Raw genomic sequence first — 21,612 nt, 5'->3', positions numbered from 1 at the left:
ATTAACCCACCACCATCAGAATACCAGAAAGGCCCACTCAGACTCAGGTCAAAGTTCATGCCCCAGGAACAACTCCAAACAAAAGCCCAAGAAGATATAAAAACCCATTACTCCCTACTAAATGTGCTCTTTTTTTCTTCCAGAGCCATCTTTCTGTCTGGCTCTCCTCTTCAATAAACTGCAACCTTCTTTCTTTATTCCTGGCTTGGATCGGACCCTGATGAAGATTTTTTTTGCAACACAACACCTTAGCCTGAGATAATGGCTTAACTTGCTCAACCCCAAATTCCTCCACCTGGTTTGATGAGCTTGCTGTGCTGTTGCTGGCAAGAGAAATCTCAGCAGATGAACACGTGTGTTAAATGTGCATTGAAATCATCTTAGTTACAGGTTTCTGGCTTGGGATTTTGCACAAACCCAAGTTGATGGGACAGTACAATGCGCAGCATCACATAACCCAGGTTGTGGGATCGGGGCAGAACTCGGGACCAGAGAGGCGAGGGACTCTCTTCCTGGGGCTGCTTCCGTTTAGATGTCTGCACCAATAAAGGGGTAGGATGGATGGTCTCAAGGGACCCTTCCAATTTTAACGGCTCGCGAGCTCCAGGCGGCAGGGAAAAATTAAACCTGCGTAAAATCAAAACACAGAAATAACTCAGGAACGCCCATGATCGTGCGGGACTTTACACGTGGAACTTTTGCAAACTTTTTTCTAAATTAAGAAACTGCAAAAGTCCTAACCGGACGCTTTTGAAAGAAAGGTGGCAGGAGACAGACCGCCAATAAGCCACGCGGCTCTGCAATGCAAACTTCTGAACTCAGCGCCGCGTTTTTTAAGTCACCCGCGTGTAAAATGCAACATTCACAAAGGCGATCGCGACCAACCGGCAGCCGCGAGCGCTTTCAAGCAAAGCGACTCCGTTCCGTTGAGAGGATCTGATCCGGGCGTCCCGGTTTTCCCCCGCACTTTTAATCACGAATGGCAGCAGCGGCGTCCAATGACACGCCGCAAAGCGTCAACATTGTGTTCGCTCGGGCCTCCTGGCGAATGACAACCGTCGGAGTTCCATGTCCCGCCTTCCGTGCGCCTGGCGCGGATGCGCCACGGCGGCCATGTTGAGTGTGGCACAAAAGCCACCGAGGCAGGGGGACGTTTTACGGCCGGTCCGAGCGGGCGTCGCCGAACCCGGACCCCGAGAAGGGGGTGTTGGAGCGGCGGAGAAGGCGGCTGCGTGGGACGCGACCCGTTCGCGGCCTCGACTGCGCCACGGCACCGGCTGGTATCCCAGGCAAGGGCGCCAGGCGCCATCTTAGGTGTGGCAGGTCTTGCCGACTTGCCCTTTTCCGCCGCCTCCATTGGGTCTCGGGAGGGGGGGCAACCGAGCACATTTTCGCCCTTTGCATCCCGTGGGTTGCAATTCGGGGGAGGTCAGACGCCCCCCACCCCGAAATGCAAACCCCCCCCCGCTTTGCAAACTACCACGGACGGGGGGAGGGGCAACCGCGCGACCCCGAAGGGCGCCCGCCGCAGCTTTTGACTGTTTTGGGGGGGGGCGGGCGGGATGGGGGGGCATGCACAGCAGCCCCCCCTTTTTATTTTTTTTGCAAAGTTGCAATTGCAAGCGCTTAACGACCGAGTCTCTTTGCAAACTAACAGGACGGGGGGGGGGGAAGGAAGCACCCTTTCGCCGGCGTTGCTTGGCTAGATTCTTCGACGGGGGGGGGGAAAACAAGGAAACGAGGGTTCAGCTTTGCAAAAGGGCTTTTTGCCCTCGCCTTTTGGGGCGGGGGGGGGTGTCGCTCTGCAAAGCCGGAGATGCGGCTCCCGGGGTCCGGCTGCCTTCCTTGCAAAGGCAAAGCGGGGGAAGGAGGGGAGAGCGGGGACCCAGTTCCTCCTTCCCCCCCCGTCGAACACGCAAGCGAGCGTTCCCACGTGCGCGCAGGGCAATAAACACCCCCGGGCGTCCGTCGGCCAAGCGGGCCGCGCAAGTCCGTCCCTTTTGCGCGCTTGCGCGAGCGAAAAAGGAACACGGAGTGGGGGGGCTTCCGCAGCCCCGACGAGGCCGCGCGGAGGATTCCGGACCCCGCCGTCGGGGGAACGATTGGGGGGGGGGAGGAGTTGTGCGTGTTATGTGTTTGTGTGCAACGGCGGCTTTGCAACCAGAGAGGGCGAGAGCCAATCCGGAGACGGCTCCCTCTCGACCTTGGCCGGGTCCGCTCCGTCTGCGGGCGCCCGCGATCCTCCGCCGGGCGCTCCGTTCCAACAATAACCCTCCCTTGGCACATGCGCCCTGGCGCTCTGCAAGCCCCCCCCTCCTCCTCCGTGCAAAGAGAGCGGAGTGGGGTGGGGTGAGTGCAACTCTCCCCCCCCCATTCCCTCTCTCCCTCCCTCCCTCCAACTGCGCCGCCTTTGCAGCGCCTCCCTCCTGCGCGCGGGTGTTTTGCAAAAAGCCGCCTCCGCGCCTCCCCTCTTTGCGCGGCCCGCCTGCCGAGCGCGCCGCCCGGGGGAGGAGGGCGCCGCGGCCCCCCGACGGCTCGTCAGCAGCCTTGCCCATTGTTCGGCCGCTCGGCCAATGGGCGCCGGCGGCTTCTCCCGGGCCGCCCAATCGGGGCCGGCGAAGGGAGTGCGCGCGCCGCCCAGTGGTCTATTAAAGGCGGCGGCACCGCGTGAACCCTCCACTGGCATCCAAAGCCATCTTTGCATTGTTCCTGACCCGGCTGTCGGGCTTGCGCGTTTATCGTCGCGGGGCTTCGCTCTTCATCCTCCTCTTCGTCCTCCTTCTCCGTCGCCGTCTCCTCCTCCGCTTCCCCCTCCCTCCGCGTTTTGCAACACCCCCCCTCCTCTCCAGCCCACGCCGCGTACGCGCCCTCGGATCTCTTCCCGTCTTCGGGGCTCCCTTTGGTACAAGTCGCGGGCTTTTTCCTCCGCACAACTCCGCCGCTCCAGCCCTGTCAGACACAGCCGTGGATACCAGCTCCGAGATCTCCACCAAGGTAAGCCCGGGCGGAACGTCCGGATCGGCTGGTGGTGGGTGTTGTTGTTTTTCTTGCAACCCCTTTTGCACCCCCGTGGAAATCCCTGTAGGCTTGGAAATGCGCGTGTGTGAATGCGCTCCTTGCGCTTTCGCTTCTCCCGCAACGGCGGCGTGCACTCGTGTTGTCTCCTCCGCTCGGGCTTTCCTCCTTCCTTTGTTTGCGAACGGCTCGGCTCTGGCGCCGCTGCCCGGCTTTCTTATCCCGCCGGCCTGGCATCCTTGCGTGGGTCGCGCCGGGGGGGGGAGAGTTTCACCCCCGTGGGGGCGCCCGGAACGCCTCGGGAGGCGGGCAAGGCAGGTTGTTTCGCGGGCCGTCGCGGGCTTTTCCAGGCTCGGAAGGGCGCTTGGTGGTGGCGACGGTGGGGTGGGGAAGGAAGACGCTGCCGGTGGAAAGACGGCGCGGGGCTTTTTGACAGACGGGGCGGCGAACTTCAAGGACCCCTTTTGTGCCCCGCCGGAAGAAAAAGCCCAAAGTTGGCCGGGCAAAGACCGAGCGAACTGACCGACCGGCGAGCGCGATTGCAGGCGCCGGCTTGGCCAGATGCCTTCCTTATTCCCGGCCGTTTCGACTCCGCACCTGATCCCGGAGCGCGGCTCGGCTTCCCGTCCCGCTTGCCCTCTTCGGCGAGGGGGGGGGCAAGTTGTGCGCGTCTTGCGCGCGCGCCCCTTCGTTAGCACTAATTGGCTCGGGCTAATTGCGCGGAAACAACTTCGCGGACCCCCCCCCGCCTCTTGCCGGGAGAGAGAAAATCGGAAGCGGGGGGGGGGGGGCGAGAGAGAGCGAGCCAGCCCTTGGAAAGCAGTCGGGCTCTGCCCCGGGCGTCGGATCCGGCAGCCCCGGCTTGCTGCCGTCCAGCAGCGCGCTTCTTTGTTTCCAGCAGGCGGAGCGCGTCGCGGCGGCCTCCCGGCCCCTTCCCGGCCCGATCGCTCGGCTCGCCCCGTCGCCCCCTCCGTCCTCTACCGGCAAACCCCCCCCCTCCCACCGAAAGGCAGCCAAACGGCTTCCGAGGGCTGAATGGGAATCGACAGGCGAAGGGAGAAACTGGGGGGGGCAGTGTTTAGAGACCTCGGCGGGGGGGGGAATCTCCCCCTCCCGAAAGTTGGGGCGCCCCCTCCCCTTGAACTCCGAATGGCCCTAACCCCGCTTGCTTCCCTTCCCCCCTTGAAGAGGCAAGCCGCTCCGACGGGGGGGGGGACGGTGGGGAGAAGGCAAGAGGAGACGTCGGAAGGCGGATTGAAGCTGCCCGCCCGGCGGAACTCGCGCGTCCCGATGGAGGGAGGAGGAGGGAAGGACGGGCGGGCATCTGGGCTGGCGATGCTGCGCGGCGTTTTTCGGGGCGCCCCTTCCCCGAAAGGCAGATAGTGGGGGGCGAAGGAAGGTTGGCTCCGGCCCCCGCCCGTCGGGCCCTTTCCCTTCCTCGCGGGCGGTGGATACAATGTAAGCGCCGTTGTTGGGTGCCCGGGCGGGGGGGGGGGAGGGAAGGGAATCGCCGGCTTGCCAGCTTCGGGGATGCCGGAGAGAAGGGCAGCGGGGGGGGAGCGCAATTCCGGCCCCATCCCTGGTGGGAAGAGGCGGCCGGGAGCCCCCTCCCCGACGCCGATCGGCCCAGCCCCGCGTTCTCCCACGCGGGGATCGACCTGGATCGGGTGTGTGGGGGGGGAAGGCGCATTATCAAAAGATCCCGCCCCGGACCCTAGACGGGGCGGGGAGGGAGAAGGGGGGGGCTTTGTTCCTGCAAAGGGTCACCTTTGGGGCAGGTCGCAACCTGCGGGGCTGGAAAGCGGGTGGAACGTGGCTCTCGCGGGGATTTCGGTGGGGAGGGCAGCCCCGGGGATCGCGGGGCTCCCCTCCCCGGGGAACCCCTCGTAGGGGAGGGGGGTGTTTACCCCCCCCACACACACACACAAACACACACCCTATATCCAGTCCTGGGGAAAAGCCTTGCGCTGCTTTTTCCCCGCTCCCGGCATCTGGGCATTAAAATGCCGAGTGGGGGGGGGGAGAAAGCTTGAGATTGATTTCCCAGGCGGGCGGCGGCCCTTCTCTCCAGCGCCGCCCCCGGCTGTCTGCGGCCGCAGTAAACAGCGCGCGAGCGGCAAGCCAAAGCCGCCCCACCGCCACCACGTGCCGCTTTCTCTCGCTTTTCGCCTTCCCCGGTCCCCGCCCGCGCGGCGCCTCTTGGGAGTCGTAGTCCGCTCCCCCGGCCGCTGCCTATTTCCTTGACTGCGCTCCCCCCGCTCGGGAAGGACTACGCGCCCCGGCGTACTTTGGGAGGTCGGGGCCGGCCGGCCAATCGAAGTGGCGCCAACTGTGGCGCGCAGGTTTGAATTGGCCCAGAGCGCATGGCCTTGATTGCCGCCGCCGGCCGCGGGGAAGAGGGGGGGGGTGCAGCTCTTGCGCCCCCTGCAGGAAGGAGGATGTCGTTACTGCCAGCTTGTTTTTCTTTTTAAATGGGCTTTTGAAAAGCCAAAAAAAACACACACACACACACACACTCTCTGCCTGATTAAGAATTAGGGAGAGAAGCACTTAAGAAAGCTTGGAATTAATAAAGGGTGCATCAATGCATTTGGCAGCGTGTGGTTTTTGGCTAAAAGCTGCAGTGGTAGTGGAGGTGTGTGTGTGTGTGTGTGTTTGTTTGGCTTATTATGGCTTCTGTTTTATTGCCCATATTCTCCCTGTTAGTAAATGGCATTCTTCTGTATTGGTGGGGCCATTAAAAAAACATGTGTCTCTGAGATACACAATGGCCAGACCTTGGCTTTTGTTTTTGTGTGCTTTTGCTAATAATGCCTTGCCTAGATGACAACTTTTAGGATCAGCCCTCGCCCTGTGTTGTGGCTGGCCTTGAAGCAGTAAACAGCTTTTTCAGGGCTTATAATTATAAGGGAGCCTTATCGGGATCTGTCAAAGACGTAAACATTGGACTTCAAACGTGTTGTTGCTTGTAAACTGGAGGCTGCGGTGGGTGATTTTTCTAGGAGACTGTCTAGGAAAAAGGGGAAAAAAAATGGCTTGTGTTCTTGAAAAGGGCATTGGAGACAGGGGCAGCAGCGGCTTTTCCTGCCCTTTGCATAGAAAGCAGCTTTAGCTTGGGAGGAAGCAGTAAAAAGTTCAAATTTAGGGAACTGGATGCTTTTTTCCCATGAATTCGGCTGCTGCTTTCCTACCGCAAAGCAAAGAGTTTGCCTTTTAGAAGATCTGGAAATTAGAATGACTGGATAGACAGATCAAGCCAGCTTTTGCAACAACCCATAAGGGCAGGAAAGGTAGAAACTACAAGTAGTCCTCGGCTCAATGGCCACAGTTGAGCCCCCAAATTTCATTAAGTGAGACATTGGTGAAGTGTAGTTTTGCCCCATTTTACAACATATCTAGCCACAGTTGTGCAGTTGATAAGGGGGTACCGTGGTTGTTAAATGAATCTGGGATCCGTACCGGGTCACGTGACCTTGGGGCACAGCAAAAAAACCCGTCGCAGTTGCGGAGCACCTGAATTTGGATCAAGGGGCAAAGGAAATAAGAGCAAAAAAAACTGGTCATCGGTCACTTTTTTCAATGCCTGTCTTCTAAGTCCAGAACTACTTATACTCGTTAAGAGAGTAGATGGGGCTGGCAGCTCACTTTTTAAAAAGGAAAATCCTTTTTAAATTCCCACTTTGGCCGCAGTTTTGAGGCACGTGGTGGCTAAGACAGTGGGCTGTTTTGGAGGGCAAATGGCTGACGCGGAAGGAGAGGTTTAAGAAAGCCGCTCGCTCTTGAGTCGTGAGAATAATAATAATAATCTGCGGGAAGAGAGAAAAGGAGCTTCTTTATTTGCCTGTTAAGGCTGAGCTCCGTGGAGGATGAAAAAGATAGATAGCCTGTTGTTAAATCCGCCCCTGGCACCTTGTTTTTCCCCCTGCAGGAAGTGCTCCTGCAGAATGGTGTTTATACCAGGGCTCCCTCTTCACCTTTCCAGCTCTGGAACACGCCAAAACACAACAGTGCAAGGGTTTTGGTGTGGCGGTGGACAGTTGTTCACTGGCAGGTCACACTGCCTTGCCAAGGAATTGTACCCTCATTTGTAGGGATAAGAGAGAGGAGAGCCCTTTAAAAACAAATAAATAAATAAAATAAAATGAATAAAAACGCATCACAAACGCCCTTCGGCCCTGGTGGAAGGGTTTTGAATCTGGTCAACCCCCTCTTTTGCTGTGATTGAACAAAGTTGAGGGCCAGCAAAGAATGTCTTACAACTTCTACATAGGAGTTGTGTTGACTGCGTTGTGTTTACTTTTTTTGCCCCCCCCCCCAACTGTGGGGAGGGAAAAGGATGTCAGCCGTTCTCCTGCCTAGAGATTTGCACCCACCCTGTTGGGGGAGGCTGGAATCCCGGTGACTCATGCTGCTTTATTTTCCTCTTTCCCCCTTTTAAGGATTTGAAAGAAAAGAAGGAAGTTGTGGAAGAAACAGAAAACGGGAGGGATGCCCCGGCCAACGGCAATGCTGTAAGTATCTCAGCTGGGATGAAATTTGGAGGGGGGGTGTAGGAAGAGCCAGTGACCCCCCATTGAAGTTTCCTAAATAGGAGAAACTTTGCATTGGCTCATTTTTTTTAACTTCCTGGTGCGAGGGATCACTCCGTCCACATTCACACAACCATCCTCAGATGTGGTTAGATATAAGCTGGACAGTTCAGGCTGGCAGCCAGCCCCTGTAGAAGCTTAAGCCATTGGAGTTTAATCTGAATTAACAGGTTCTGCAAACTCTGGCAATTCTGCTTGGTTGATTTTAGTCTAGTGAAAAGGAGGACTAGGGGTGACATGATTAGCAGTCTTCCAATATCTCAGGGGCTGCCCCAAAGAAGAGGAAGTCAAGCTCTTCTCCAAAGTGCCTGAAGGCAGGACAAGAAACAACGGGTGGAAACTAATCAAGGAGCAACCTAGAACTAAGGAGGAATTTCCTGACAATGAGGACAATGAACCAGTGGAACAACCTGCCTCTAGAAGTTGTCGATGCTCCAACACTAGAAGCTTTTAAGATGAGACTGGATGGCCACTTGTCTGGAATGGGGGTTTCTGCTTGAGCAGGGGATGGACTAGAAGACCTCCAAGGTCCCTTTCCCACTCTGATTCTGAACTGTGACTTAGAGTGGTGTGTGAACCCCAGGACATTAGTTCTTATGTAAGGAAGGAACACCAGTCCATATTCAAGTATTCTATTTATATAGGGGAGTATAAGGCAGTGTTTCCTAACTTTAATCACTTGAAGGGGTGTGGACTTCAACTCCCAGAATTCCCCAGCCAGCTTGTGGTGTGTAGAGCAGGGGTGGGGAACCCTGGCCCTTTTATGACTTGTGGACTTCAACTCCCAGAATTCCTGAGCCAGCATTGCCGCCCCCCCCCCCCGCAAACTGCCCTGTAAACGACAGCTCTTTTGTCACAGCTGTAGGACTTCCAACAGAGATAGCTTTGTTACAGGCTGTAGTTCTGCCGGATCTGTAAGGGCCAGTTTGGTGAAATGATGGGAGGGGGGTGTTTGATAGGCTCCCCATTTTTTTTTTAAGTGTGCTTCATTTCCGCAAAGGAGAACGAGGAGAACGGGGAACAGGAGGCGGACAACGAGGTAGACGACGAAGAGGAAGAGGTCGGCGACGAGGAGGAGGATGAGGAAGAAGGCGACGGTAATTTTTTTCCCTTTTGGGGTCTCGGGGGGGGGGGGAAATGTCAGCCCGCCCGAACGGAGGGCACGAAGGTTAGGCTGAGCCTTTGCTAGGATTGGAAGCGTGGAGGGGGCTGGCTCCCCCTGGTGGCCCTTTTGCGTAGGGCACGATGAACGAGTCAAAAGTTCGTCTTTACACCTGTGGGTGGTGATCTCAGCAGGGGGAAAACAGCTAAATAGGATTGTGTGCATTCGCAGAAACGGGTGCCAGGATCTGGAATTCACAGAAGGTCTCCAGGTGTGACCTTTTGGAGGGGGGGGCAGGAATTAAAAGCAACCGTTCACTTTAATGGTGCCGCCTTCTAAAGGACTGGGATGAACAGAATAATAACTTGATTGTCATATTTTGAAGGTACATTAATTGGCATACATTGCAGCGAAGTTTCATTTTAACGTATGCCAATTAATGTACCTAGAAGTGACAATCAAGTTATTATATTCTATTCTTTCAAACCAGACGGGTTGCATTCCAAGCAAGAATGTGCAGAAAAATATAGTTATTATTTTACTGATGTATATTTATCCCATCTTAACATTCTTAATACTCCTTCCTCCTATTTTTTTCCCCCACAACAACCCGGTGAGGTGGGCTGGGCTGGGCTGAGAGAGAGACTGGCCCAATGTCATCCAGCCAGCTTCCTACCTAAGGCAGAATTTGAACTCACCATCTCCCAGTGGATGACCCAAAGCCATCCATCTGGTTTTCATGACTAAGTCGTGACTAGAACTCGCCGTCTCCTGGCAATTAGCCCAAAGTCACCCAGTTGGCTTTCCTGCTAGGATGGGACTATAACTCACCATCTCCCATTTTCTAGCTTGGTGACTTAACCACTAGGCCAAACTGCTTCTTTCTTTCTTTCTTTCTTTCTTTCTTTCTTTCTTTCTTTCTTTCTTTCTTTCTTTCTTTCTTTCTTTCTTTCTTTCTTTTTTCTTTCTTTTTTCTTTCTTTCTTTCTTTCTTTTTTCTTTGTTTTTTTCTTTTCTTCTTTTCTTCTTTCTTTTTTCTTTCTTTTCTTCTTTCTTTTCTTCTTTCCTTCTTTCTTTCTCTCTCTTCCAAACTGTTTGACTTCCGGGACTGAGGAGAAACCCATTCTGGAGCCTTCTGTTGGAGTTGAACTCGTGGAATATTTATTAGATTTAAAAATAAATAAATAAAAACCTGAACTTGTCTGGGCAGTTTTCCATAAAACCCGCTAAAAATACCGTGCCAATAAACGTATATGCAGTTAAGATCGACGAAACGCAAAATGGGAAATGCCCCATTTGAACCAAGTAGCCGTTCAAGAGTGAAAGAAGGCTGTTAAATAGAAGGAACAAATCTCAGTATAGTCTGGAAAAGAGTTTTACCGGATGGGCTTTTGCAAATGAGCGCCAACGCCCGGAAAGCTCTCCCTTGTGTCTTCCTTGGAGAAGGCTGGGTGAGGCTATTCCAAGCAGTCCTCGGCTTAACGGCCACAATTCAGCTCGAAATTTCTATCGCTAAGGGAGCTTTGCCCCGTCTTACGACTTTTGCCACCGCTGTTAAGTAAAACTCCTGCGGTCGTTCAGGCACTAACACGGTCGTTAAGCGGATCTGGCTCCCCCCCCCATTGACTTTGCTTGTCAGAAGGTCGCCAAAGGGGATCGCCTGACACACCCCGGAGATGCTGCGACCGTCGTAAATACGAGCCAATTTGTCCAGCGTCTGAGTTTTGACCACAGGGATGCTGCAGTAACCATAAGTGTGAAAAAAACGGCCATAAGTCTTTTTTTTTTTTTTTAGGGCCGTTGTTAACTTTGAACGGTCTCTAAGCAGGGATTCCCTGTAATTGCTAACTGAGCAGAATTTTTTTGCCCGGAAGATAAATGCAGGTCTGTTCTTGCACGGCACAAGGTGCAGTCTCTGAAATTTGATATTCCTGGGCTGGTGCATCTTGGGGAAAACACCTGCTTTTGGGGTTAGCCCTAATTGTCGGGCTTTCCCACCGTTTGCTGTTGCAAAGCGAAACATTTGTTAAGCGAATTTCGCCCCCTGTTAACCACAAAAGTTGTTAAGTTAGTAAACAGGTTGTTAAGTGAACCCGGCTCCCCCCATGGACTTGCTTGCTGGAAGGTTGCCAAAGGGGATCCCGTGGACAAGCACCCAAAGTTTCTCACACTCTCTCTCTCTCTCTCTCTCTCTCTCTCTCTCTCTCTCTCTCTCTCTCTCTCTCTCACACACACACACACACACACACACACACACACACACACACTACGGGGACGGCTGCAACGGCCTGGCTGAGGAATTCTGGGAGTCGAAGTCCACAAGTCATCAAAGGGCCAAGTTTGAAGACGCCTGGTCTGGATCCAAGCCTGCAGTTTTATCAAAATGGCATCTTAGGAATTCTGGGAGTTGAAGTCCACCAGTCATTAAAGGGCCAGGTTTGCAATTTCGAACGGCCGCTAAGCGAGCCGTCGCAAGCCGAGGATGCCCTGCGTTGTGCACGGACTCGCTCGTCGATCGATGCCACAGACTGGGCAAAGCTGCCAAGGCTTTTGGCGCTTCGAATGACCTGCAGTTGCCTTGGACGGGCGCTCTCTCCTGGGGGGCTTGGCTGCCCTGCCCTGACTCCTCCGCCAGCTGGAAGGCGCCCATAAAATGCCAGCTGCCAGGCCCGCTGAGCCAAACCTGCCGCCTGCCCGTCAAGGAGGCGACTCTGCCAGGACTTAGAGAAAGCGCCTGGCTCCCATCGAGGGCTTCTCTCCCCCCCCCCAAAACATCCTGGCTGTTGTTTTCCAGTATCCTGGATACTGGAAATATCCTGCCTGCTGATGGAGGAGGAAGGGTGTGGGGGGGGGAACGGAGCCCAGAAGCCATTGGGGGGGGTGCCTTGCACTGCCAGCCTCCCCCCCCCCTCCTGCCTTCCCTCTCCTTCTCTCCCTCTCCTCTCCTCCTCCTCTCTTCTTTCTCCTCCCTCTCTCCCTTCTCTCTTCTCTCTCCCCCTTCTCTCTCCCCCCCTTCTTTCCTCTTCTCTCTTCTCTCTCTCCCCCTTCTCTCTCTCCCCCTCTTCTCTCCTCTTTCTTCTCTCCCTCTCCTCCCTCTCTCTTCTCTCCTCCTCTCTTCTCTCTCCCCCTCTTCTCTTCTCCTCCTCTATTCTCTCTCTCCCCCTTCTCTCCTCCCCTCTCCTCCCTCTCTCTTCTCTCCTCCTCTCTTCTCTCTCCCCCTTCTCTCTCCCCCTCTTCTCTTCTCCTCCTCTATTCTCTCTCTCCCCCTTCTCTCCTCCCCTCTCCTCCCTCTCTTCTCTCCTCCTCCTCTCTTCTCTCCCCCTTCTCTCTCTCCCCCCTCTTCTCTCTTTCTTCTCTCCCTCTCCTCCCTCTCTTCTCTCCTCCTCTCTTCTCTCTCCCCCTTCTCTCCCCCCCTCTTCTCTCCTCTTTCTTCTCTCCCTCTCCTCCCTCTCTTCTCTTCTCTCTCCCCCTTCTCTCTCCTCCCCCTCTTCTCTCCTTCTCTCCCTCTCCTCTCCTCCCTCTCTTCTCTCTCCCCCCCTCTTTTCTCTCCTCTTCTCTCCTTCTCTCTTCTCTCTCTCTCTCCCCTCCCTCTGAATTGGCTTTGCGTGCCACGAAATTGGAGAAGCTGATTTTGCAGGTGGGGTGTGTGTGAAAAAGTTACTCTCAGGTGACCCTAATCTCTCTCGCAGATCCCAGTGGCACTTAAGCCAGCTTATTGGCCTCTGGGAAGGGCCAGGCGAGCCCATTTATTTAAATGCAAGAGCCTTCAAGCAAACCCCACCCACCCCCAGCTCTGGCTGGAAAACTCTGGGGGGTGGGGGAAGATCTCCCTCTCCAGTCAGATTGGGTGGTCTCTGGATGCTGTGGGTTGCTTCCATCCTTCCCTGAACCAAGTTGTGTTCAATGCCTCTTCTTTTTCTTCTCGTTCCCCTTCTCTTCCTCCTTTCCTTTCTCTCCTCTCTCCCTCCTCCTTTCTCTCCTTCCTCCTTTCTCTGTTTCCCTCTCTCTTCCTTTCTCTCACTTTTCTCCACTCCACCATCTTTTCCTCTCCTTCCTTCCTCTCTTCTTTCCCTCCTCTCTTTCTCCCCTTTCTCTTCGATCTCCCTCCTTTCCCCTCTTGTCTTTTTCTCTTTCTTTCCTCTCTTTCTCCTCTCTCTGTCCTCTGCCCTTCCTCTCTCTCCTATTTTCTGTCTCTCTCCTTCTCAGAATTTGAAGGGAAACGGGGGAGAATCCAGAAGCGGGATAATTGGAAACCTTGTGCCCAAACTGGCGGGAGTTCTGGCTCTCTTCTCTCATTAAGGAGAGGCTTATGATGGAGAAGAGAGGCGGAAGTAATGGGCTTTCGGCCGGGCAAAGCAGCCCCCGCTTGGCTGCCCGGGGCCTTGTGTGGCCTCGGTTGGAAGGCCTGAGGACCTCCATCCCATCCGCCGGCTTTTCCCATGAAGTCTCTCTTCTCCCCGGGGTTCTTGGAAGGAGCCGGAAGCTTTTCCAACACTTTGGTAGCTTACCTCTTAGCCACGTCCTCTTTGCCAGGATTTCAGATTAAAATTAACATTCATTAACAATTGCATGCGTGGCAGAAATTAATGGATGAGTGTTCAGCAAAACGCTTCCTATTGCCGCACAGGGTTTTTTTAATGTTCCTCGATTTACAACGGTTTGCTTAGTGACCGTTCGAAGTGACGACAATTTTTTTTCACATTTTAACGACCGTGGCAGCATCTCCGTGGTCACGTCATCAGAACTCAGCCGCTTGGCAACTGACTCGTATTTACGACGGTTGCAGTGTACTGGGCGGGGGATGTGTGTGTCACGTAGATCCCCTTTTGCGACCTTGCAACAAGCCGAATCAACTTTTTAACAAGTGTCACAAACAACTGCAAGGATCGTTGTAAAAGGGGGAAAAATCCACTTTGCAACTATCTCGCTTAGTGACAGAAATGTCTCCCTGTGTTGGAAAAGGAAGAGAATCGGGGAAGGTTGGCTGTGTTGGTCTGGCACACACATAACAAACACACAGCTGGCACATCAGAAAGCCTGATTGGTTTCTACATGTCCCTAGAAGCAACTCATTTCAGGAAGGACTCCCTTCCGTCCTCATGTTTTGCAACTTCCTGTAGGCATCTGGTTTGGCCAATGGACAGGAAACGGGATGCTGGTTTAGATAAATTCAACCCGTCTCTTCTGGCAGACCCCTGACCGCTTTGAAGGCACTGTCTTGGGGATTAGCCTGGAAGGATGGGAAGCAGGGGTCTTCAAACTTGGCCCTTTAATGACTTGTGGACTTCAACTCCCAGAATTCCTCAGCCAGCCTCCATTTTGTTTGTTAGATTTAAGACAGGGGTCTTCAAACTTGGCCCTTTAATGACTGGTGGACTTCAACTCCCAGAATTCCTCAGCCAGCCTCCATTTTGTTTGTTAGATTTAAGACAGGGGTCTTCAAACTGGGCCCTTTTATGACTGGTGGAATTCAACTCCCAGAATTCCTCAGTCAGCCTCCATTTTGTTTGTTAGATTTAAGACAGGGGCCTTCAAACATGGCCCTTTTATGACTGGTGGAATTCAACTCCCAGAATTCCTCAGTCAGCCTCCATTTTGTTTGTTAGATTTAAGACAGGGGCCTTCAAACATGGCCCTTTTATGACTGGTGGAATTCAACTCCCAGAATTCCTCAGTCAGCCTCCATTTTGTTTGTTAGATTTAAGACAGGGGTCTTCAAACTGGGCCCTTTGATGACTTGTGGACTTCAACTCCCAGAATTCCTCAGCCAGGTCCACAAGTCAGTCATCAAAGGGCCAAGTTTGAAGACCCCTGATGTAAAGAAACTTCGGGCAGGAGCTCGTTTCTCAAGCTCTCCTTCCTTCCTTCTCTAGGCGAAGAAGAAGATGGCGATGAAGACGACGAAGCTGAAGGTCTGACCGGCAAACGGGCAGCTGAAGACGATGAGGTGAGGGACCCTTGGAGAGAAAGCCAGGAGGGGAGCAGTTTTGGCCCCATCTCTACCGTTCATAATTTTTAATATCTAGAGATTCTCCATCATCCGAGGTCATAATTGTCCCAAAAATGCTTTTCCAGGAGGCAAATGGACTTCCTTGTTTTTTTTTTTTCCTTGAAGACGTTTCGCTTCTCATCCAAAAAGCTTCTTCAGCTCTGACTGGATGGTGGAGGATGGAAGGATTTATACTCCTTGCAGACAGCTGGTCATTTGCCTTCTTTTAGAGAGGAGTTGAGGCCACTTGGAGATTTAACTCTGTCCTCGGGGTCACCTGAGTGGTGCCTTCTTGGAACGGCTAAAAGGACTGTCTGCAATGGGGTCCTTTCTGCAGATCCAAGAAGGCTCCACATCCATTTGCCCCACTCAGGTGACCCTGAGGGCCCAGATAAATCTCCAAGTGGCCTCAACTCCTCTCTAAAAGAAGGCAAATGACCAGCTGTCTGCAAGGAGTATAAATCCTTCCATCCTCCACCCTCCAGGCAGAGCTGAAGAAGCTTCTGGGATGAGAAGCAAAACGTCTTCAAAGAAAAACCGGAAAGTCCAGTTACCCCTTGAAAAAAGCACTTTCATAAACCGACATTCCCAGGGACCTTCAGCGCAACGGCAATCAGATAATCCAAGCTGTAACTCTTAGCACACAGGATTCTAGGCAGGGACCTCAGGCTGGCTGAGGAAGATGGGGGATGTAGTCTGACCCAGATAGAAAAAAAACCCCATGGCATTAGGAAAAAGGCCATTTGTGGAGACTTAAGGATTTTTTAATTTTTATTTATTTACCAAATTTAGAAAACGTCTTGATCCCGCACAAGGGAGGCTTTGTGTGATAAGCCCCCACAAAAATAACAGAAGAAAATGGGATGGGGAGGCAATTGGGCGTGTGAAAGGATAAACGTGCTTTTCCTGCACCGCTTGTTCTGTTGGATCAGTAAGGTGGTGAGGGGCTCCTGCTGTTGTGTTGCTGAAAGATACAGGAAGATGGGTCTGGGGCATCCTTGTGGCTCTCTTGAAGATGTTTTGTTACTCAAGTAGGTAACATCATCAGTGCTAGGAGGAGGAGGAAGACTATGGGGTGTTTAGTGCTCTCTGAGCTTGGTGGTTTTCTTGCAGACATTTCATGACCCAACTAGGTAACATCATCAATGCTAGGAGGACTGGGGGGGGGGTCTTTGCTATTTGAGTTGGGTGGTTTTTGCTGCAGACATTTCATGACCCAACTAGAGAACATCACAGTGTTAGGAGCGAGTTGGAGACTGACCCCAAGATTAATATTAGACCAACAATCAGTAGCAAACAGCAGGCTAACAAAGGAATCACCATAATAACAACACAAGCTCTTGTACATAAACTGAGAAATCCTCCCACTCTCTTCTAACACTGATGATGTTACCTAATCGGGTTGTGAAACGTCTGCAAGAAAACCACCAAATTCAGATAGCACTAAAGATCCCACAGTCCTTCCTTCTAGCACTGATGATGTAAGCTAGTTGGGTCGTGAAACGTCTGCAAGAAAACCAAGATCAGAGCACCAAGGATCCCCAGTTCAACCCTGAGTTTCTCTACTGTCAGAGAGACGGACCCGGCCGCGAAAACAGATTCCAGGAGCAGAAAAAAGATTAATTTCTGTGGCCCTTTTTGTCCTTGCAGGACGACGATGTCGATCCGAAGAAGCAGAAAACCGACGAAGACGATTAGAGAATAGAATAATAAAGAAACAGCTTTTTTTTTTAAACTTAAAAAAGAGGAAAAAATTTTTTTAAAAAAAGGCCAGCGTGACCTACTTTTACCTTTGAAAACTTCCTGTTACAGAAAAAAAATAAATAAATAACGTCCCCTTGTTGCTAATGGTCACCATCATAAAGTAGAGCAAACGAACCCTGTAAAAGCCGTACGGCGCAGAACCGCCATTTTGTTCTGACTTGAACCCCTTCCCCACCCCCCGAAAATCTCCCCCCATTGTGGCTGGGGAGTCTGTCCCTCCCCTCCCCACTGGAAACTTCAAGGCCCAGCTTGCTTTCTTAAAAGTAACTTTAAAAGGAGAATTTGTTTGTATTTTTTATTTACATTTTATATTTTTGTACATATTGTGATGAGGTCAGCCATTTTTAACGCGATCTCCGATTGACCAAAAGGGTGGGGAGGGGGGCTTTTGAAGTGTGCTTTTTTTCCTTTGTTCCTTATAAACGAAACAAACAAACAAAAAAAACGAAACAAAAAAAATTCCTGACTTTGTGGTGTGACCGTGTCCAAATAAAACAAAAAACCATTGTCTCGAAAGGAGAAGAAAACTTAAAAAGACCTTGTAAAAAAAAAAGGATGCAAAAAATAATAATAATCCAACGTTTTATGATGAGCATTCCAACAACACTTTTTTTTTTGTGTATGTACTTTACCTTGTACCATAAAAGTAGTGGGTTTGTATGAGATGGCAAGGCCAAAGATTAAAAAGGTTTTGTTTTTTTTGTTTTTGTTTTTTTCTTTTTGTCTAAGAAGTTGCTGTTAATTTTTTGTTTTTCTTTTTGGCCTGTTTGATGTATGTGTGAAAACAATATTGTCCAACAATAAACCGGAATTTTATTTTGCCGAGTTGTTTTAACGAAGCTGGTTGCACAAAGGCTCTGTAGTTTTTTTTTTAAACCTCCTCTTTCTCCCACCCCAGTAAAATTACCTCTGCTTATTGAGGCTTTAGCAAATAGTTTTCGTAGATAAAAGTCCACAACTGGGCCCCGAATTTCTGTTGCTAACGTGACACTTGTGAGTTTTGCAACATTTTAGGACCTTTCCTCGCCACAGTTGTTAAGTGAATCGCTGCAGTTAAGCTAGGAACACGGTTCTTAAGCGGATCTGATTTTCCCCATTGACTTTGCTTGTTAGAAGGTCACAAAATGGGATCACAGGACCCCGGGACATTGTAACAGTCATTAATATGAGGCAGCTGCCAAGCGTCTGAATTTTGATTGAATGCTGCAGTGGTCCTCAGTATGAAAAGTGGTCATAAGTCACTTTTTCAACGTCGTAACATCAAAATGGTCACTGGTTTTAAGTTAGGGACTCTACAGTATTGCATTCTCCCCACCTCATCCTTTTTCTCCCTCTCTAAATATTTTTTCTGCTTTGCAAAATGCTGCAAATGCTAGTTAGGGCAAGTTTGGTCTAGTGCAGGGGTAGGCAACCTTGGCTGGTGGACTCCCAACTCACAGAATTCCTGAGCCAGCATGGGGGAACTATGGCTGTTCATGACTCACGGACTACAACTCCCAGAATTCCTGAGCCAGCATGGGGGAACTATGGCTGTTCATGACTCACGGACTACAACTCCCAGAATTCCTGAGCCAGCATGGGGGAACTATGGCTGTTCATGACTCACGGACTACAACTCCCAGAATTCCTGAGCCAGCATGGGGGAACTATGGCCCTTTTGTGACTCGTGGGCTTCAACTCCCAGAAGTCCTCAGCCAGCATGGGGAAACTGGCCCCTTCGTGACTCGCAGACTTCAACTCCCAGAATTCCTCAGCCAGCGTGGGGGAACCATGGCCCCCTCATGACTCGTGGACTTCAGCTCCCAGAATTCCTGGGCCAGCATGGGGAAACTATGGCCCCTTCATGACTCGTGGACTTCAGCTCCCAGAATTCCTGGGCCAGCATGGCTCAGCTTGGAAACCTCCCTTTCCCCTCAGCATGGCTGGCTCAGGAATTCTGGGAGTTGAAGTCCATGAGTCATAAAGCCAAGGTTTCCTACCCCTGGTCTAGATTAAAATGCTGGTTTAGGAACGAGACGTTGAACTCTAGTCCCACTTTAGGCATGAAAGCCTCATGAGTGACTTTGGGCCAATCACCAGGAGATTCTGAGTTCTAGTCCTGTCTTGGGCATAAGCTTCATGAGTGGCTCTGGGCCGTCTATCCCAGTGATGCAGCCTAACCTTTGGCTAAATGAATCCTAGTTTTGTTCCTGTGAGGCTATTTGGCCATAAAAATAGTTATCCATTGCTTTTCCTTCACAGTTCATTTAGAAGACCTCCAAGGTCCTTTCCAACTCTATTGTATTCCAAGAGAGGCTCCCGTAGCAAGCCACTGGTGCAAAAACCATTTGTGTATGTACGTGTCAAGCTGGGTATTCCCAAACCTTGCCAAAGGGACGAGTGTGTTTGGGTGCGATACGCATACACGCACACCCTCCAAAAGAATGAAAATATTTTGTTGGGTTTCAGCCCAAACCCATTGGTGTCTGTGTTTTTTTCAGGATCTATCAAGCTGGGTATTCCCAAACTTTACAAAAGAGGAGAGTGTGTTTGTATGATACACCCACCCATCCACCAAAAGAATGAAAATAAAGATTTTCCTAAGATTTCAACCCCGGGCAATAAGTAAATATGTCCTTGACTTTTTAAGAATTCTGTTTTAACTGGTTCCCTTGAATTCAGCAAGGAGTGAAGCTTTCAATACTGTAAGATTTTTTGCCCTAGAGTGGAACAATCAGTTACATTTTCCACCTTTATCAGGAAGATGTCTGGGCTCTGTTTTCTAAAGTTGAACTTAGTTTCCGAAATAGCCCCTGGCATTGATATTTGTTCTTGGGTGTGTGTGTGTATTCAGGAGGGGTCAAAAAAGTCAAGATGGTGCCCGCAATTGGTTCCCCCTGTTGAATTCTCAATTTTTTTTTCAGGCTTTGGACTCAGCTGAAATTTTGAAATCTCAATCAAGAGACAAAACTTTGGGAATAAAAAATTAGCAGGACCCAGTGGGGAAACCCCTGCTCTAGATAATCTGGGTTTGCCCACGGTGCTGAATTGTTTTAATCATAGTTTGCACCCCTGCCCATCACTGGCTGGATTTACACATGATGTTAAGTCATAAACCATGGTTTAAAACCATAATGGCTGGATTCATAGGACAGGCTAAGGCAGGGGTAGGCAACCTCGGCTCTTTTATGACTTCAGCTCCCAGAATTTCTGAGTCAGCTATGCTGACTCAGGAATTCTGGGAATTGAAGTCCACGAGTCTTTTATAAAAGAGTCGAGGTTGCCTACCCCTAGGCTAAGGCCAAACCGAACTCTGGCTTATGGTAAATTTAGTAGTGCTTCAGGGAGACCCATTTCATCAGCCTGGCAGCCTGCTGGTTGGGGAATTCTGGGAGCTGAAGTCCATATATCTTCAATTGAAAAATACCACTGTAGAGAATGTCAAGAGACTTGACCAAAAAGGGAAGTTTAAAAAAGAAAGCCACAACATTTTTGAATGGTTGCCAAGGAAACTACACCTGTAAGTAAGTAATTTATAACCTGGGTGTACAACAACAACATGGATGTCTCCATAGAGTTGCCGGGAATCTAGAACATTTCACCTTTTATCTGGACAGTTGAAGGAGAGCTGCAGAGCCCTTAAGCTGACATGCCACTTAGAGGACCCAATATATATACACCCGTGTTTCCCCGAAAATAAGACCGGGTCTTATTATTATTTTTTTGCCTCCAAAAGAGGCACCAGGTCTTATTTTTGGGGTAGGCCTTACCTCACCTCTGGCACCGACATCCCCACCCAGCTGGTCCACTTCTTCTGGGGCCCAAGTTCTGCAGCTGCATTCGGGCCTGCATTTTGCAGTCAGGCCTTTCTGGAAGGCCTGAGCAGCCGAGTACCAAGCTATGAATTTAATCCATAGCTCGGTGCTCGGCTGCAGAGGTTTTGCAGAACTGTAGTACGGATTGAATCCATAGCTCGGTTCTTGGCTGCAGAGGCCTTCCGGAAAGCCCCATGACTGAGAAATGCAGGCCTAGCTGCAGAAGAGGCCTCAGAAGAAGAAGTGGGCCAGCGAGGAGAGGCCTCGCTGCCAGGTAAGCTCCACATGCCCACCCCTGCCCTAGCTTGATTATTAGGTGTGGTCCTCACCCCAAAACTAAGGCTTATTTTGGGGGTAGGGCTTATATTAGGCCCACACCCAAAAATCAAGCTAGGGCTTATTTTTGGTGTGGGCCTTACTTTCAGGGAAACACGGGATAGACAGATAGATAGATCAGGGGTAGGGAACCTTGGCTCTTTTATGACTTGTGGACCAACTCCCAGAATTCCTGAGCCAGCATGGGGGAACTATGGCCCCTTCATGACTCGTGGACTTCAACTCCCAGAATCCCTCAGCCAGCATGGCTCAGCTTGGAAACCTCTCCCTTTCCCCTCAGCATGGCTGGCTCAGGAATTCTGGGAGTTGAAGTCCGCAAGTCATGTAGGGGCCATAGTTCCCCCATACTGGCTCAGGAATTCTGGGAGTTGGGAGTCCACGAGTCATAAAAGGGCCAAGTTTTAAGACCCCTGGTTTAAATATTTAAATATTTTTTCCTCACAGTCATGTGATCAAAATTCAGGCATTTGGACAGGGGTAGGCAATCTTTTATGACTGGTGGACTTTAACTCCCAGAATTCCTGAGCTGAGGGGAAAGGGAGAGGTTTCCAAGCTGAGTCATGCTGGCTCAGGAATTCTGGGAGTTGAAGTCCACCAGTCATAAAAGAGCCGAGGTTGCCCACTCCTGGCCTAAACCTATACAGGTAGTCCTCGACCACAATTAAAGGCCAAAATTCCCTTTGCTAAACAAGACAGTTGTGAAGTGAGTTTTGCCCCATTTTATGACCTTCCTTGCCACATTTGTTAAATGAATCACTGCCATTGCTAAGTTAATCACATGGTCGTTAAGTGAATCTGGCTTTCCCCATTGACTCGGCTTGTCAGAAGGTCACAAAAAAAGGATCACATGACCCCGGGACACAGCGACCGTCATAAATATGAGTCAGTTGCTAAATGTTTGAATTTTGACCACATGACCGTGGGGATGCTGTATGGCTGTAAGTGTGAAAAACAGTCATAAGTCACTTTTTTCAGCACCATTATAATTTTGAACCGTCACTAAATGAACCCTTGTTAAGTCCAG

At 51.2% G+C, this 21,612-nt stretch overlaps 1 protein-coding gene across 1 annotated transcript; it reads left to right on the top strand.

Moving 5' to 3' along the window:
* The first annotated feature begins 1,113 nt into the window (after positions 1-1,113).
* On the top strand, positions 1,114-17,297 carry PTMA (prothymosin alpha). The gene is made up of 6 exons (XM_039327381.1): positions 1,114-1,280; positions 2,655-2,994; positions 7,455-7,526; positions 8,605-8,701; positions 14,579-14,652; positions 16,345-17,297. Exons 1-6 carry the CDS (start codon positions 1,114-1,116, stop codon positions 16,390-16,392), a joined length of 798 nt encoding a protein of 265 aa, XP_039183315.1. The 3' UTR covers positions 16,393-17,297.
* The last annotated feature ends 4,315 nt before the right edge of the window (positions 17,298-21,612 follow it).

This window comes from Crotalus tigris, unplaced genomic scaffold, assembly GCF_016545835.1.
Source record: "Crotalus tigris isolate CLP2741 ecotype Arizona unplaced genomic scaffold, ASM1654583v1 scf7180000024361.1375286210:1436186, whole genome shotgun sequence".
In the NCBI taxonomy this organism is placed as follows: Eukaryota; Metazoa; Chordata; class Lepidosauria; order Squamata; family Viperidae; genus Crotalus; species Crotalus tigris.
Note: the sequence above shows the minus strand (reverse complement) of the source record. Positions and strands in the feature narration are given on the sequence as shown.

Bases quoted from the DNA above. Each gene is read 5' to 3' on its own strand.
- PTMA (XM_039327381.1), top strand. From the start codon at position 1,114: ATGTTGAGTGTGGCACAAAAGCCACCGAGGCAGGGGGACGTTTTACGG. The intron at 1,281-2,654 runs GTATCCCAGGCA...GGTCTATTAAAG, and splicing joins CTGCGCCACGGCACCGGCTG to GCGGCGGCACCGCGTGAACC. The intron at 8,702-14,578 runs GTAATTTTTTTC...TTCCTTCTCTAG, and splicing joins GGATGAGGAAGAAGGCGACG to GCGAAGAAGAAGATGGCGAT.